This window comes from Arvicanthis niloticus, chromosome 10 (genome assembly GCF_011762505.2).
Source record: "Arvicanthis niloticus isolate mArvNil1 chromosome 10, mArvNil1.pat.X, whole genome shotgun sequence".
Lineage (NCBI taxonomy): Eukaryota > Metazoa > Chordata > Mammalia > Rodentia > Muridae > Arvicanthis > Arvicanthis niloticus.
The window spans coordinates 43,862,150-43,877,491 of NC_047667.1; the positions used below are offsets into that span (position 1 = coordinate 43,862,150).

Consider the following 15,342-nt stretch of genomic DNA (forward strand, 5'->3'; position numbering starts at 1 on the left):
GACATACATTAATTGTATCGGGCAAATATGGTTGAACACTAGTTACTATTAAAACATATTATAGAAGAGGCAACAACTGAAATTCTGCTTGTGGCTAGCATTCACTTCTGAATATCTTCTCCTTCTCCTTCTTTTCCTTCTCTTTCTTCTTTTAAGCTTAATAACCTCTTTAAAAAAAACATAAGCACAATAATATTAATCTACTTCATCCCCAACAGATTCTGTCATAAGTCTTTGAAAGTAGCTACCTTCACAACAGAAAGAAGGACATCAGTGGGATTTAAAACTTACTTAACAAGAGCGAGGGTAAAAGGGATGTGAGGGAGAGGAAGCAGACTGCAGTTCTGCCTGTGGAGAAACCTACAGCCAGGTGCCACCGGCTAAGAGTTCAATCTCAAAATCCACAAGAAAATGACTGAATATGCTCTACTGCTAGCTTAGAACATGATATGTAATCAAAATAATAGAGCCAGAAAGATGGCTCAGCAGCTAAGAACACCAGTTGCCAAGCCTGATGACCTGAGTTTATTCTCCAGAATCCAGACGGTACAAGGAGAGAACTGGCTCCAGTAAGTTGCCCACTGACTTCTGTATACCATCCAATATAAATGAGCAAATATAAAAATTTACATAAGTAAAATTAATCCAGAGTATATATTACTTATTAAAGCAAAGAAATGTAAATGCAATAAAATTCTTAAAATACAAATACCTACATGTTTCTCACCATTAGAGATTTTGGTATCACTGTCAGTGACTTTTATATAACATTTTATCAAAGGAAAAAGGCAAATATTTCTTTAGTTCCTTTCAGAAAGAACTATAGGACAGGACTGGCAGGGTGGGCTGCTCAGGAGTAGATTGTCTAGCATGTATGAAGACCTGGGTTCAATCTCCAACACCAGGAAGGGGGGCGGAAATTAACCATACTTTGTACCCGTGATCTCGGCATGGGGACGGGATGAGAAAGATCAGACATAGACAGACAGCATGAGCAGCTAGGAAGATCCTAAACTCAAGGCTAGCTACCATATGTACACAACTAGACCAGGTCTTCCAGAAGCCTAAAACAGCAAAACAAAACAAAACAAAACAAAACAAAACAAAAAAACCTTGCAAGAACCAGAACCTTGTTGAACATCTTAACAGAAATTACTGAGAATTATAACCTTAAGAATTGCATATAGGATAGCAGACTTTTCTAACACTAACACTACACTAAAAAACTATATTCTGAAATCAACTCCTGGGGAAAAAAAACAGATAGTTTGAGGGTTCTTTCAAATTTAGGTATGCCTTAAAATTTTCATTAACTTTGATAATGGATTAAAAATCCACTGTGAGAAACAATACCCATCTCCTCTAACTATCTGCTAGATTCCTTGTTATTAAGGCTAAGTTCAGTACCCTGTACCCTGGAATAGGGCTGCTGTACTCCCAGCACACACATACATGCGCACGCGCACACACACACACACACACACACACACACACACACACACACACACGCATATGCACACGCGCGCACCTAAAGAACTGCAAACATGTCACATGAACACAGTTCTGTATCACAACAGAGATTAATACAAAGTTTCCAGAATAACTAAACAGGCCAGAAAGGGATCCTTTGAACTGGCAAGTATCTACTAAATATTTCCTTTTATTTACATGCTAAAACCTCCCATCCAAATCAAACAGCCAGCCAAACAACAAAACAACCCAAAGACTGAGAATGAAGGCCTTGCAGTGTAGACTGAACAGGAGTGAGCAGGGAGTGGAGGAAGTGCAACCCTGCATGGCAAAGACCGCAAGGGCATTTCTTCCAACAGAGTCCTCATATGAAAACGTGGTAATTCTGCTAAAATTTAAAGGGGGACATGGAAAGAGCTGTCTCTTTAAGGCTGAGAGAACTCTATCTCCATATATCAAAACAGTTTACTTGATGTCTACCACAGGGCTGGAGAGTTTACAAAAGCTTCTGTGCTCTGCTTCCCAACTCACTCACTTTCAGTGCTAGACGTATGCCTTGCTCAGAACATATTCTAATTTGGTTACACTACTGCTTTTTTCCATGGCATGAATTAAGTAGAAATGAGGTTTAGAAAATACACATGAAAAAGTATTTACCATGTTTCACAAAATTAAATTATTTTTGAGCAATGTTCTAGTTTTCTCTCTACAGCAAAGTGGAATTTCCATGGCAAATTCCTCAACAGGTCCCTTAAGATTGCTCTCCAGTGACAAGGACAAATGAATGCTGCTAATGGTTTTCAGATTTAAACCAACAACTCTCATATAAAACAGTTTTCCTTGACACTTGCCAAACTATTCCTCTCTACACAAACTGCACCCTTGTTTTAAGATTTCTTGACTATATTGTCCAACTGACCACTTTCCCACTTTTTTACCTTGAATGCAAACCTACAGAGGAGACCGTTTTTAAGGGAGGAGGAGTGGTGTGCCAAGAAACTATTTTCTACTTCCTGAAATGTAGTCCACATTGAATTACTTTTGGCAATACGGAAGAATCTTATTACTATATAAATCCCTAACACTCCTTTAGAAAAATCTTTACAATGAATGATCGGTTTTGATTACTAACTTTTAATTATTTTAGTCTTAAAAGTGCATTATTGGCATGTGTGTGGCTGGTGTGTATGCGTGGACACATGTGTCATGTATTCCTGTAGCAGTGAGGGCATGGTTCTCTTTCCACCTTGATATGGGTTCAGGACTGTGGCAGGACTGAGCTTGCTGACCACTGACAGCCCTCAACACAGCCCTGAGACACTAGTAGTTTAGAACACCTCTGTTAGGAAACAGCTGTTCAGCGATTACCCTTTCTCTATGCAACACAGATTCTTTTAGTTGATGACATCCTTTCTCTAAGAACTTCTACAGACAAAAGAGAGAAAGGAAAGCATTGAAAACTGAGTATGAAAAGAACAGTGAAGTGAGAATCTGCTTTCAGATTTCTTCAGTGGATCCTGTCCTAGAAAATGTACAGAATTGTATAGGAGCTTGTCGTTTTGGAAGCTGTTCTAAGTCTATTTTCCCATGAATAGAATTCTAAAATCAAGGACTATTAAATCAAGACCTAATTAATTTAAAATGTAATTAAATATGAAACACTAGTATAGAATGTAAATCAGCAGTAAATCTTCCTTCTTCAACACATGTCAATACTATAGATCTTAAATGAAAAAACAAATGAACCATTTGTCTACAATGTAAACTAAGTAGTCAGTAAGTCAGATGAGGTTTACATCCATATTTTCTTAAGAGAACCAAGTCTAAGGGCTGGAGAGAGAGCGCTGGCTGTGTAATCCTGAAGATGGGAATGGGGATGCCAGCATCTGTGACAAGCTGGATGGGCATCTAGAAATGTCAGCTCCAAGGGATCTGACAACCTGTTATGCACAAATGTACATATATATTCAAGGAGAGTGTATACACAAGCACATGCACACATAAATAAACTTAAAAAACAAAACACAGAAAAGTACATGTGCCTTGACAAATTAAACGGAACAAAACTGTCCCTATCAGAAAAGAACAAATCTCAAGCTGGAAGGTAAACTGAGTTGTAACTGCTTATGTGGCAAGTTTCATTTGTCAAGTCTGCCAAGTGTCTGTGTCAAATGGTCCATATCTTCTCACTCTAGAATGGGTGTTCTTCACAGAACAAAGTTGGGATGAACCCTAACAGGACTGCTAACACATAAAATCATGTAGGTGCTTAAATACATGGTCTCAACAGAACCATGCCAATTCCCAACTACTTTTTTTTCTTTAAGGCAGGTGTCTTAATCTGTAACCCAGACTGGCCTCAAACTCGTGATTCTCTTGTCTCTCTCTCTCTCCTGACTGTTGAGATTACATGTATATATTCCCCCGATTCAACTACCCTTTGGTTTTTAGTTCTTAGAATATGCATCTCATTTTCCTACAGAAGATGAAGATGGGAAGAGGCAAAATGTAATAAACTACAGGTTTGTGTTTAAGTTCTATTTAAATCCACAAGGGAGGGACAAAGTCCACCTTATTTCTTGTTATGCATCTAGCACCAAGCACAGGGCTAAGTCAATGTTGGTATAGGCTGAAGCACTGAACAAAAACTGCAGGCTGTAGAGCTGAGTCATGTAAATATTCTACACAAGTAAAACAACACTTCTGAACAATGGGGAAAGCCAGAAAGGAACCATGTCATTAGCTGAACTATGTACTAGCAGGGTATGATGGTGTACGCCTTTTGTATCAGGCAGAGCCAGGTAGATCTCTGTGGGTACCAGGCCAGCCAGAGTAATATGGTGAGGCCTCTCAACAAAACAAAAAATATCTACTGAACTGCTTCCTTTTGTAATGGGCAGCAGCACAGAATGGTGTACAGATGACATTAGTGGGAATAAAAACAGAAGTGATGGGAATCACTCTGCGGGAAGGGGGTGAGTTCACGCAAACACGCGTCCAACTAGGAATCAATCTCAGGTTGATACTTCAGTTTCTAAAATTAAGTAGACAGACATACAGGCCCAACCTAGAGCGGAGTTATGACAAATCCTGAGATCACTCTACTGCACACAAGACTATAGTGCAAAAAAATTAGACAGATATCTTTATATGACTACATATTTGAGGGATGGGGGAGGAAGAGGTCAACAAGGCAAAGCCCAGAGGTTTAGGAGATGTGGGCCAAGACTGACTACGAAGAATTTCCAAGAGCAAAAATAACTAGCACCTTAATCACAAAATTAAGATGAAGTCTGAGAAGTACACAGAAGAAAGCTTACAGGATGTTGTCAAGTAGGTGAGGAGAGAACAAACAGCATGCTGAGCAACAGAGCAACAGCAGGGTCCTTCTCCTTAGGTAAAGTCAAACGCATGGCGACACAGAAAAATAAGACTCCAAGACACAAGCACATATAAAAAGAAAAGGAACCTGGAGTCATTTGAGAACATACAGAAAAGATAACGGTTCTGGTATTTTCTACAAATTAACACCTTCATGTCAGAGTTCTGTCTTGTCTGCTTTAACTCAAAGGAATGGCAGTGCTTCAGGCTCCAAGACAGGGAGAAAAGGGACCTCTCCAACAGAAAACCTTTCCATCTTCTGCTCAGCAACTTCCCTTCTTTTTCTCTGTATACACAGAAGTCATGAATATACACAACTTTGTACACATACAAACATATATGCACACACACAGCTTCAACTTCTGTACCATGTTTTCACTAAGAGACAATACAGAACAAAGATCCTGGAAATGGATAGCATAGCGTAAGAATTAATTTGTCATTTTTCTCATTCCTAATTAAAATTTCTCTAGAAGATACCTAATTATGGCATTTAATATAGGAAAACAATTCAGTGAGTAGGCAATCTAAGAATCAATAAATTTCTGAGTTATTGAGTTTAGCAGTATAACTGGAGCATGCTAGATAGAACCATTAGACTGTGGATATCATACATGAATTCTTAGGACTGTAAGTCAGTTTCCACTCTATGGCCCTTGGTTCTCAATTTTGAAGTAGGTGGATTAAAGGCATCACCTGACTCTAAAAGAAATAGATTGAAATCTAAATACACAAGATTAAGCATAGAAGAGGCTTCTTAGAATCAAGAATCACTAATTCGCAGTCTAATGATCCCATATAAAAAAGGGTTATTAATCCTCTTACAGATAACAAAGACAAGTTTTTGTTTTGTTTTGCTTTTTATTTTTGGCAAAAGGATGCTGTGGGTTTTTTTTTTTTTTTCCATTTCCAGTATTTGTTTTTTTAATTTACATTTTTGATGTCATTCCCCCTTCCCCTTCCCATTAGTCCCCTATCCCATCCCTCTTCCTCCTCCTTTTTTGCCTTTATACTGTTTAAATTACATGCAAGTATTAAGGTCAGTTCTAGGTTGAGGAACTAGCAATATAGTCAAGGAACAAGCAAGACAATAAACCCAGATAGTCAAAGAACATGCAGGACAATAAACAAAGTCCCAAGGTCACTCCTGTGACCACTATTTCTAAAGGCTTATCAGGATGACCAAAATATCTGAGCCTACTTCCCTGTCCTAGCCCAAAGTCATTTTCATGCCTGAAGCCTACTTCTTTGTTCTAGCTTAAGACTTAGATTTCTGCCTATAATTACTTCCTTGTTCTAGCCTAAGATTTAGATTCTGGCAAAGACAAGGTTTTAAAAGCTCCTTTATTCTTTCTCCCCCCACCCCCCATCACATTCCTAAATATGGGTGGAGCTAAGCTATGATTGAAAAAAACAAAAAACATAAAAAGAAAAAAAATGCAGTAGTCATTAACTAGACAGTGCTTTGGGTTACTTATGCCTTCAATAGGTTGTGAAATACATCTCTATCCCACCAGAGTGTTGGGCAAGTGGAACCATGTCACCAGACAGAAAAACTGGTAAGGTTGAGCTGATTAAGGAACCCCAGAAATTCTCATAATTGAGAATGGTAGGCATTTGAATCTGTTCCAGACCTGGTTCCTGTCCTGGATCATGTGACCACAATGCCCCTGTAAGAGGACCATGACAATTGGTCATGTAGCACAGAGCCTGGAGTTCTCTATGCTAATGAGGTATAGACATGGGTCCCCAGAGTTTAGCCAATAAGCTTCCCTTCCTAGGCATCCCCTCCAGCAAAAGGTATTTAATCTCTAGTCCACCCTGAGTAAGTGGAATGCATTCTTTTCCACCATAAATAAACAGTCTGAACAAGCAAGAACTGTCTCCTCTATCAAGGGAAGCTTTCATCATACAGAGCCACGCCTAAGTCTCCTGCAGAAGGCCCCTTGTACTCCTGGAACTCACCCAGAGCTAAGCTGGATCACCCTAATACCCCTCACCCAAGGCTCATCTTAGGCCCGAGGGCCCGTTCTCAACTCTTTGCCATTCCCACTGGCATCTAAGGTGCTCAGGAGTTTGTGAACCACCAGCCTGTGACATTTCTCACCTGGAGAAACACGGGTTGGGCCCCCTATTTTAGGATAGGTTTCACCTCCCCTGTGCAGCATGTCTGCGTGTCCGTGGGCCTGAAGAAGGGCCTAGTGCCTCTGTGTTTCGCCTCCCTGAGAGGCTTCGTGACACTCCAGTGGCAAGGCGAAATGCAGATGCAAAGCAAAGATCCTAGGACATCCCGCAATGTTAATCAGTCAAGTTTTCTCTGTGGCCTAAGACTGGTGGTCTCTCTGACAGATGGATGTTTATACACCACCCTTTTAGTCCGCCTTTCAGTCACTAACAAAGACTTCAAAGGAGACACTGAAGTATCCAAAACAAGTAACACACTTATAATTATTCTCAGAAGCTGCTCTCCTGAAGTCTACTGTAGGGAACTACATAAAAGGTAGAGAAGTGACAGGCAGCAGAATGAGAAACAAACGCTCATCACCTGATCAATCTCTAAAGAGTCAAACCAGCTTATTTTGATGTATCTTAAGTATATATCATCCACAGCATTTCCCATCTTTAATTTACATACAAATTTAAAAGTACAGTTTATTTGGGGCCTCTTTTAACTCCAGATTCAACAAAGCATTATTCATATCTTGTTGAAAAAACTATGATATTTAAATAGTTGTTGGAACTTACTGTAAGCTATATAAGACAAATTCTTCATCAAATAATATAAAACTGCCATGTACTAAGTTAAATTTCCACACTTACACAATTCATTTAGGCAAACAACAATACCAGTAATTAATTGAAATCACTCTTCAGAATTCACACTGTCTACTACCTAACAGCTCAGATCAATGTCTTCTGTTAATATATTAAGCTTCACAACAAGTCATTGTTCATTTCAGTCCTTAAAACTATTACTAAAATAGCTAAAACACATCATTTGCCACATGGACCACTTGTAAGTTACTGTTACACTCTACGGAAAACCTGAAGACAGAAGGCTAGGTTATTATGAAAACCATTTCAGGTAGAAATCTGACACATGCACTTTAAAAATTACTTTGCATTTCATAAAAATGACTTGTTCAGGAAGAGCAACAACTGCGAACAGTGAACACACAGTGACATCACTCACCTAAATAGGGAATGCAGGGAGTCATCTTTAAGCTACTTATATAGTCTCTGAGTCTCTTGTAGTTATCTTCTTTACTCATTACATATTCTAATTTTTCAAAGGTAGTTTTGTCTTTTCGACTTAATAACTAAAAAGCAAACAGAAAAGCCTAAGTTATTACAAGTTCCATCTTAACTGTAACAAAGATCTGAAGGAAAACTGTATTTACTATAAACCCGAACTTTAATTTCGAAATTATACTTTCCTTAATTTTATTGTGATAGGACATAAATAAAACAGATTCAGACATGTATTCAGACAAATATTTATAAATTCACCTTTATATGCACATAAATGAACCTACTAAGTGGTGAACTATAACACATTATCTTTACTACTTTATGTAATTAAGCAATTTTGTTGTTTTTATCTAATTTAAAATAATTATGTGTATACATTTAGCTCAAATGCCAAAATATTTTCTTTGCCTCTTCAAAAGTCATTCTTTCATAAGCACTAAGAAACCTTCAATTTTGTGATATAAGTGACAACTTTTCTTGTTAAGTCAAGTTGTGGCTGGTCTTAAGGTTGATCCTCCCTTCTGGCAACAAATTTTCTTCTTGACCAGAATGTTATCATAGGTAGGTAGCATTATCAAGAGATTGTTTCAATCGGCTAGAAGAGACAATTTATAGTATGTGTCCTTTGAGATTACTGCAAATGATCAAAGGAGATAAGAGACAAGCAACCTTAGTACCGACAATCTAACTGAAAGCTTCCGGATGTGTTCCACTCTGTTATCATTCTAAAGACTGTGGGCAACATTTTTCTTTCTTTAAACTTCTGAAGATACTATTTTTCACAACATAGTAAGACTTGACTTTTTATTACATCTTAAAATATTGGCTCCTTGTGTACTATGCAAACACTTCACTTAGAGAATTCTCATCTAATTCTCCTGTAAGGTTAACAGAAAAGTTTGTGGATGTATTTAGAGGTGGCGGGAGCTGAGTCAGGCACATGGCTAGCAAGTAGAAGAATGTATTAATAACTCTCTGTGTGTCTCTCGGGTCTCAAAGACCGGTTCTGATAATGAACCATTATGACACCTAATCCATTAGTATTTTCTGGCCTGTATGCAAGTCTGTGGTCCATTTTCTTGATTGATGATTGATATAGGCAGAGTGGAGAATGTGGCAGGAAGCCCTCAGTTGTCGAGAAACTAAGCCCAGCAAGCTGGTAAGCAGCATTTCTCCATGGCCTCTGCCTCGGTGCCTGTCTACAGATTCCCACCTTGGGTTCCCTCAGTAATGGGTGTGACCTGAAAACTGTACGATGAAGTAAACCCTTTCCTCCCCATGACTCCTGTCACAGTGTTTTATCACAACACTAGATACCCTAACACCAATTTATAATACTTTCCTGTCCTATGCTGGAGATCTAAAGCAAGGATCTATTTCTGGGTTCTATTCAGATTTTCTTCTAGTATATAATATAAAATCATTACCTATAGTTACTAGGCTTGTACCTTAGATCTCAAATATATTCTATAAAACTAAGCTTTGGATCTACCAACTGAACAACAAACATCTTCCAGTTAACCCCCACCCTGAAAACTGTTCACTCTGTTACTGCAAGTTCAACTTCCATTCAGCTTCTACTTTCTAATATGGCTGCAACCATATTGGTATGCAGAATTCCTTTTCTGGTCGGCTCCTCATCAACACTTGAGAGCTCTTATCTTTTATGAGCAAGCAGCCAACAGGTGGGGTGATTTCTCACTGTGGTTTGGATCTGTGCTACCCTAATCATTAGTGGGGCGAACATCTCCCATATACCTTTTGGCTAAGTGTATTCTTTTCAAAAGTATCTGTACAGATATTTTGATGATTTTTAAATGATTTATTTTCTTGCTACTACACTGGCTGAATTCCTTAGGCATTAACCTTTTCCCAGACATAGAATCTGTAAATATCTTCTCATCTCACAGAGCTCGTCTTTTCTCTGTTGGTTGTCTTCTTTGCTGTGCCGGCAGGGCCTTCTGGCTTGACACAATCAATTCATTTGTCCACTTTCATTTTTGTTACCTACACTTTGGGAGTCATATTCAAAACCAAATTGTTTAGAACTATGTTTTCTTCTAGTAGTTTTAAAGTTTTAGATCTTACAATTAATTCTTTAATCCTTCTGGCATTCATTTTTGTCCTGTGGCTATAAAATAGCATTCAATTTCACTCTTTTAAATGTAATTTGCACAGGCTGAAACGATGGCTCATTGATTAAGAACACTGGCTGCTCTCTCCAGAGTCCTGAGTTTAATTCCCAGCAACCACACGGCAGCTCACATCTGCAACTTCAGACCAGGGAATCTGAACCCTCAAACACCAATACACATAAAATAAAATAAAATAAAATAAAATAAAATAAAATAAAATAAAATATTTTTTAAAAATGTAGTATCTCAATCATTTGAAGATACTATTCTTTCATAACATATGCTGATTTACATTGTCAAAATAGCTGCCAATGTATTTATTTCTGGGCTATTTGTTCTATCCCTGTGTGTGTGTGTGTGTGTGTGTGTGTGTGTAAATGTATATCAAGGCCTGAGGTGATGTCAGATGTCATCTTTAATTGCAACTAACATTATATACTGAGACAGGGTCTCTCACTTGAATGCAGAGCCTGCCCTGGCTAGCTTTTTTGCTCCAAGAGTCCCCCATCTCAGCCTCCCATGTGCTGAGAATACAGATAGGTAGTCATGCCTAGTCAGCACACACATGGGTATGGGGATCCAAAATCTGGCCCTCATGCTTGCACAGGAAGGGCTTTACCTTCTTAACCATATTTGCAGCCCAATGGTGTTTTTAAGTGATACTTTGAAATTGTCCCAAATACAGATTTTTGTAAATTCATATATTCAGCTGGCTTAATAAACCTATTTTAAACGCATTAAGATATATCTACCGATCTGGATGTGGTGGCACATGCCTATGATCCTAGCACTTGGAGGCAGGGGCAGGAGGATATCTGTGTATTGAGGGCCAGCACGGTCTACATTCTACATAGTGATCTCCAGGACAGCCAGGACTACACAGAGAGGTGTAGTCTTCAAAAGCTCCACCAGCACCTGCTGTAAACATTTAACACATAGGCTTTGGGGGACGTTTAGGATCTGCACTGAAACATTTTGCCCAAAGGTTGGTGTCCACTCTATAATACTGAAGAAAGAAGTCTCAACAGTGAGGATAAACTCAAGGTAAATTCTTCTTTTTCTTTTAATTAATTAATTAATTTTTATTTTATATGCACTGGTGTTTTCCCTGCATGTGTGCCTGTGTCAGAGTGCTGGATTCTTTGGAAGTGGAGTCACGGGTCTACACAGGTATGAACTGGCATATGGGTACTAGGAATTAAGCCTGGGTCCTCTGGAAGAACAGCCATCGAGCCATCTCTTGGGTCCTCAAGGTGAATTCTTAACCGTGAGCGTCTTTAAAAAGGATGGTGACAATGATGATGGTAAAGCAACAGATTTTCAAAACACTCTAGCACAGAGTAAAGGTTTCAGTCTGAAAGCAAAGAACAAGGAAACAGTAGGGAAGGAATGGACCAAGGAAGACAAATCCAACAGGGAAACAAATATAGCTATCCGTCCACTATCTGGGGGAAATGATGCTGTGGTGTCTACATGCTACTCCGTCGAGCTGCCTCAGTGTACCAACGGCAAGTTCTCTCAGTGGGCTTTACACTCCTAACCCCTCTCATTTTCTGGGGTCCCCACTGCACCTTTAGCTTCATTCTCACAACTCCATGCACTTCAATTTTAGGGTGCATATGCAGACATTCTAATCTTATTTGGATATAGTCAGGACACCAAGTATTTGCTTGAAATACTGGTAGAAGCTTGCATGACCCTACTAGTCTTGCATTCTGCACACAGACACACCAATGTTTCCTACCAGTACGAGCTGTACTGGAACTCCATGGCCAATGGAACTCCATGGCCGGTGGCTGCAGCAGCCTGAGTGCCTACATGACTGAACATGAAAAGCTGCCCAAGGGAAGTGACTTAAGAAACCATCAAAAGTAAGTCCCCTAGAGCTCTCTTTTAAACAAAAAGTCTGAGCTTATCATGAGTGGGGTCCTGGTTTTTAAGACATCCTCAAAGGCCCTTTTACAACAGGTGCACAGCACTTGGTTTGTTTTTAATACTGCTAATTTTTTTTTTTAGCAATCCACATCCTCTTTGATTTCAACTTTAACAAAACTGCAAGTCTTAAAAGACTTTCTGTTCTGCCTTTTGTTCCTGAGCACCTATGCCTATGTCACTGCCAAAAAATAGTGCACTTCTGCAAGGGAATATAAATAAAAGTTAAAAATACCTTTTTGGGTTCCCTGAGGGACAAGCCTGACTGCATAGGGATTGATGTCAAAAGTATCCCTCTCCAGGAAAAAGACATCGGGATGGGTATGGCCCTCATGCCTCACTGGACAACAATTGGAGGACCAATTACAAGGTCCCCTTTAATTATTGGAGGTCAGGCTTCTATCCCTGCCTTGGCACGATTAGAATTGTCATGACCCTTCTATACTTGGAGAAGGGAGGAGATGTCAGGGGCAGCCCTGCTTATACACTGAAGGCCTAAAATCAGCCATAAGCCAAAAATCAGCAATAGGCCTGACATACATGCCTGCTAACACAAAGTCTTGGGTCTCTGTGGAAAAACACTGAAACAGATGGCTATAAGTTATTGTAAACAGGCAGCTTCTGTGGAAATTTACCAGCCTGAGTAGTCATAGACCTTGTAAATAGGTAGCCTTGGTGGATAGTATCAACTTAGATAAGGACAAGTGAATCATAGGCAGAGTCATAGTGACCTGTCCCCCGAACCTTCACCCAGCTGATACCCTGTTCTGAAAGATATCTGTACTCCCCCTGAACACCTATGCTCCTGTGTCATCTCCTTCCCCACATCCTGCATTTTTGTGTTTATAACCCCATGTTAAAAAGTAAAAATTACGATTTGATAATTCAAAAAAAAAAAGTAATAAAGTGGGTTCAAACCCCCCAATTTTTTTTATCACTTTCTATGTCCCACATTAACTTGCCATCTCTCCTTCCTTCTTGTTCACATGGCAGACAAGCATTCTAATACCGAGGCACATTCCCAGCCCCTAACATGCATTTCTTGCTACGGATTAATGATTTCTTAAGTTCTAAAAATAAATCAGTTTTATGTTCTTAGAAAAAAAATAGTGCACTTAGAAATTTCCTCTGCTACATCAATGCATTAGCAGCAAAGTCAGCCTCCTGCAAGTTGGTCTCAAGACTTCGACAAAACACAGCCAGCTCTTTAGTGTAAAGTGAGCAGTCTCTGACCTCATGAGCTCATCTTCGCCCTGGTCTTCTAAGCTCCAACTCTCATTAACTGCCTCATTAAGCTCCACTCTCAGGATTCTAAACTTTCTCTCGGCTGTTTCTCCACTTTCCTCAAACTCCTCACAAACTGATTCCACAGACTCTGAACCACACCAGCAGGTAAAGACAGTTCAGTGACAGTCCTGATTCTTGAGACCACCCTTGGGTATCAGATTTCTATACCTGTGTCAAACACTTGAGGTAAACCTTCTCACAAGGAAGGAAATGTTTAACTATGATCCACTACTTTGGGTCTGTGAGGAGGTAGAACATTATGACAGAAAACACGTAGGAGAGACAAGCTGCTTGATTCGTGGTAATCTTGGAAAGTTTGTGTATGAGAGACACCTCAGTGATGTTTGTTCTACTAGAAGGTGCCACTACTTCCTAAAAGACCTTACCATGTGACCCTTGAGGGTGACATGATCCTTTAGGAGACATTTAATGTTTTAGGTGAAGCCTTCCCTTCATGGGCGATGAACACCTGGTCTCCAGCTGGTGGTACTATCTGGGGACATTGTGCAGTCTTTGGAACAGAAGAGATGAGTTGCTGGGAGGAAGCCTTAAAGGTTACACATGCTCCTGGTATTGGCTTGGCTTCCATTGCATAGGATGGCCTTGATACAGGGATTTCAGCTGTGTACTTCTGCAGTTAGCTATTCTATACTGGAGATACTTCCCATCTGTGACTGTGAGGGAGTTTACCTTTCTCAAGTTATTTCAAAATTAGGTGTTGTCAGAGGAAAAGGTAACTATTACAAGTGACAACTCTATATCCAGTAATTCCCTGTTCTCGTCTCTCTCAGGTTCTGGTCACCACCATTCTAACGTCTCTAGGAATCTGACCACTCCAGGGAGCTTAAATTAATGGAATCCTCCTTTTACACCTGTCCACTTCACACAGCGCATCTGTGAGGCTCATCCAGGGTATCCCATGTGCAGTGTCCTTTCTGGGATGAACAATAGTGCACTCTGTGTATCACCTCCCTCACCATTCATCTACTTACAGATGACTGGGCTGTTTCTACGTTTTGGCTGCTGCAAACATTTATGAAAAAATGTTTATATCTTTGCTTTCAATTCTTTTGAGCATATGTCTAAAAGTATAACTACTGGATTGCATGGAAATTCTGTTCAAATTTTAGGGGAGTTTTAATTGTTTTTAATAACTTCTTATTTTTAAAATGATTTAAAGCTTCCTATACACACAAACAATTTAATGTAAACTATCCTCCTCCATTCCTTATAGAAAAAAATTTATCTTTCTCTTATTTTCTTATGGCAGCTAAGTGCCCCCATCTTAAACAAGAATAGTGAAAATGGGCATCCTTTTCTTTAATATTAACTTAATATTAATTCAGAGACAATGCTCTGAATATTTTACTTAGTAATAGGATATTACTAGCTTTTTGACATGTTCCTTTAATCAATAAAAACTTCAAACAGACAAATCCCTCAAGATTTTATTCATTAAAATTTGTAATCCAAATGGGCATGAACCATCCGCCATCTTACATTATGCCTCTAACTTCAGACGCAATGGCCTACTCTACCCAAACCTTCAGTCTACACCTACTGCGACTCAGAGGCCTTCACAAAGCCTCTGCCCTTAGCCGTGCCATCCACCTCAGCCAGTATCCTTTCCTTTCTTAGACACCTTACAGTTTGAGCCTGAGAGGGGTCTGGATATAACTCTGGCTTCACATCTCTACAAGCCTATCATCCTTTCTTCTTCCCAAGTCCTCAGCACCTATGACGTTCCAGTGCTGATTCACTGTCCAGTATACTTTGTGTGATGATGGGGTGTGCGTGTGTGTGTGTGTGTTCATACAATGGCTGCTAGCCAGCATTTTTGAGCATTTGCAATGTGGTTAGTATTGCTGAGGATGAGGAGTTAGTT

The 15,342-nt window shown here is 39.4% G+C and overlaps 1 protein-coding gene across 11 annotated transcripts in view; it reads right to left on the reverse strand.

The window, feature by feature from the left end:
* Ralgps2 (Ral GEF with PH domain and SH3 binding motif 2) overlaps positions 1-15,342 on the reverse strand; it is a 131,174-nt gene that overhangs the window by 58,369 nt on the left and 57,463 nt on the right. For all 11 annotated transcript variants that reach the window (XM_076941410.1, XM_034513681.2, XM_034513679.2 and 8 more), the window contains exon 8: positions 8,045-8,171. In XM_076941410.1, the coding sequence (XP_076797525.1) occupies positions 8,045-8,171 (127 nt within the window). The remainder of the gene's footprint in view (positions 1-8,044; positions 8,172-15,342) is intronic.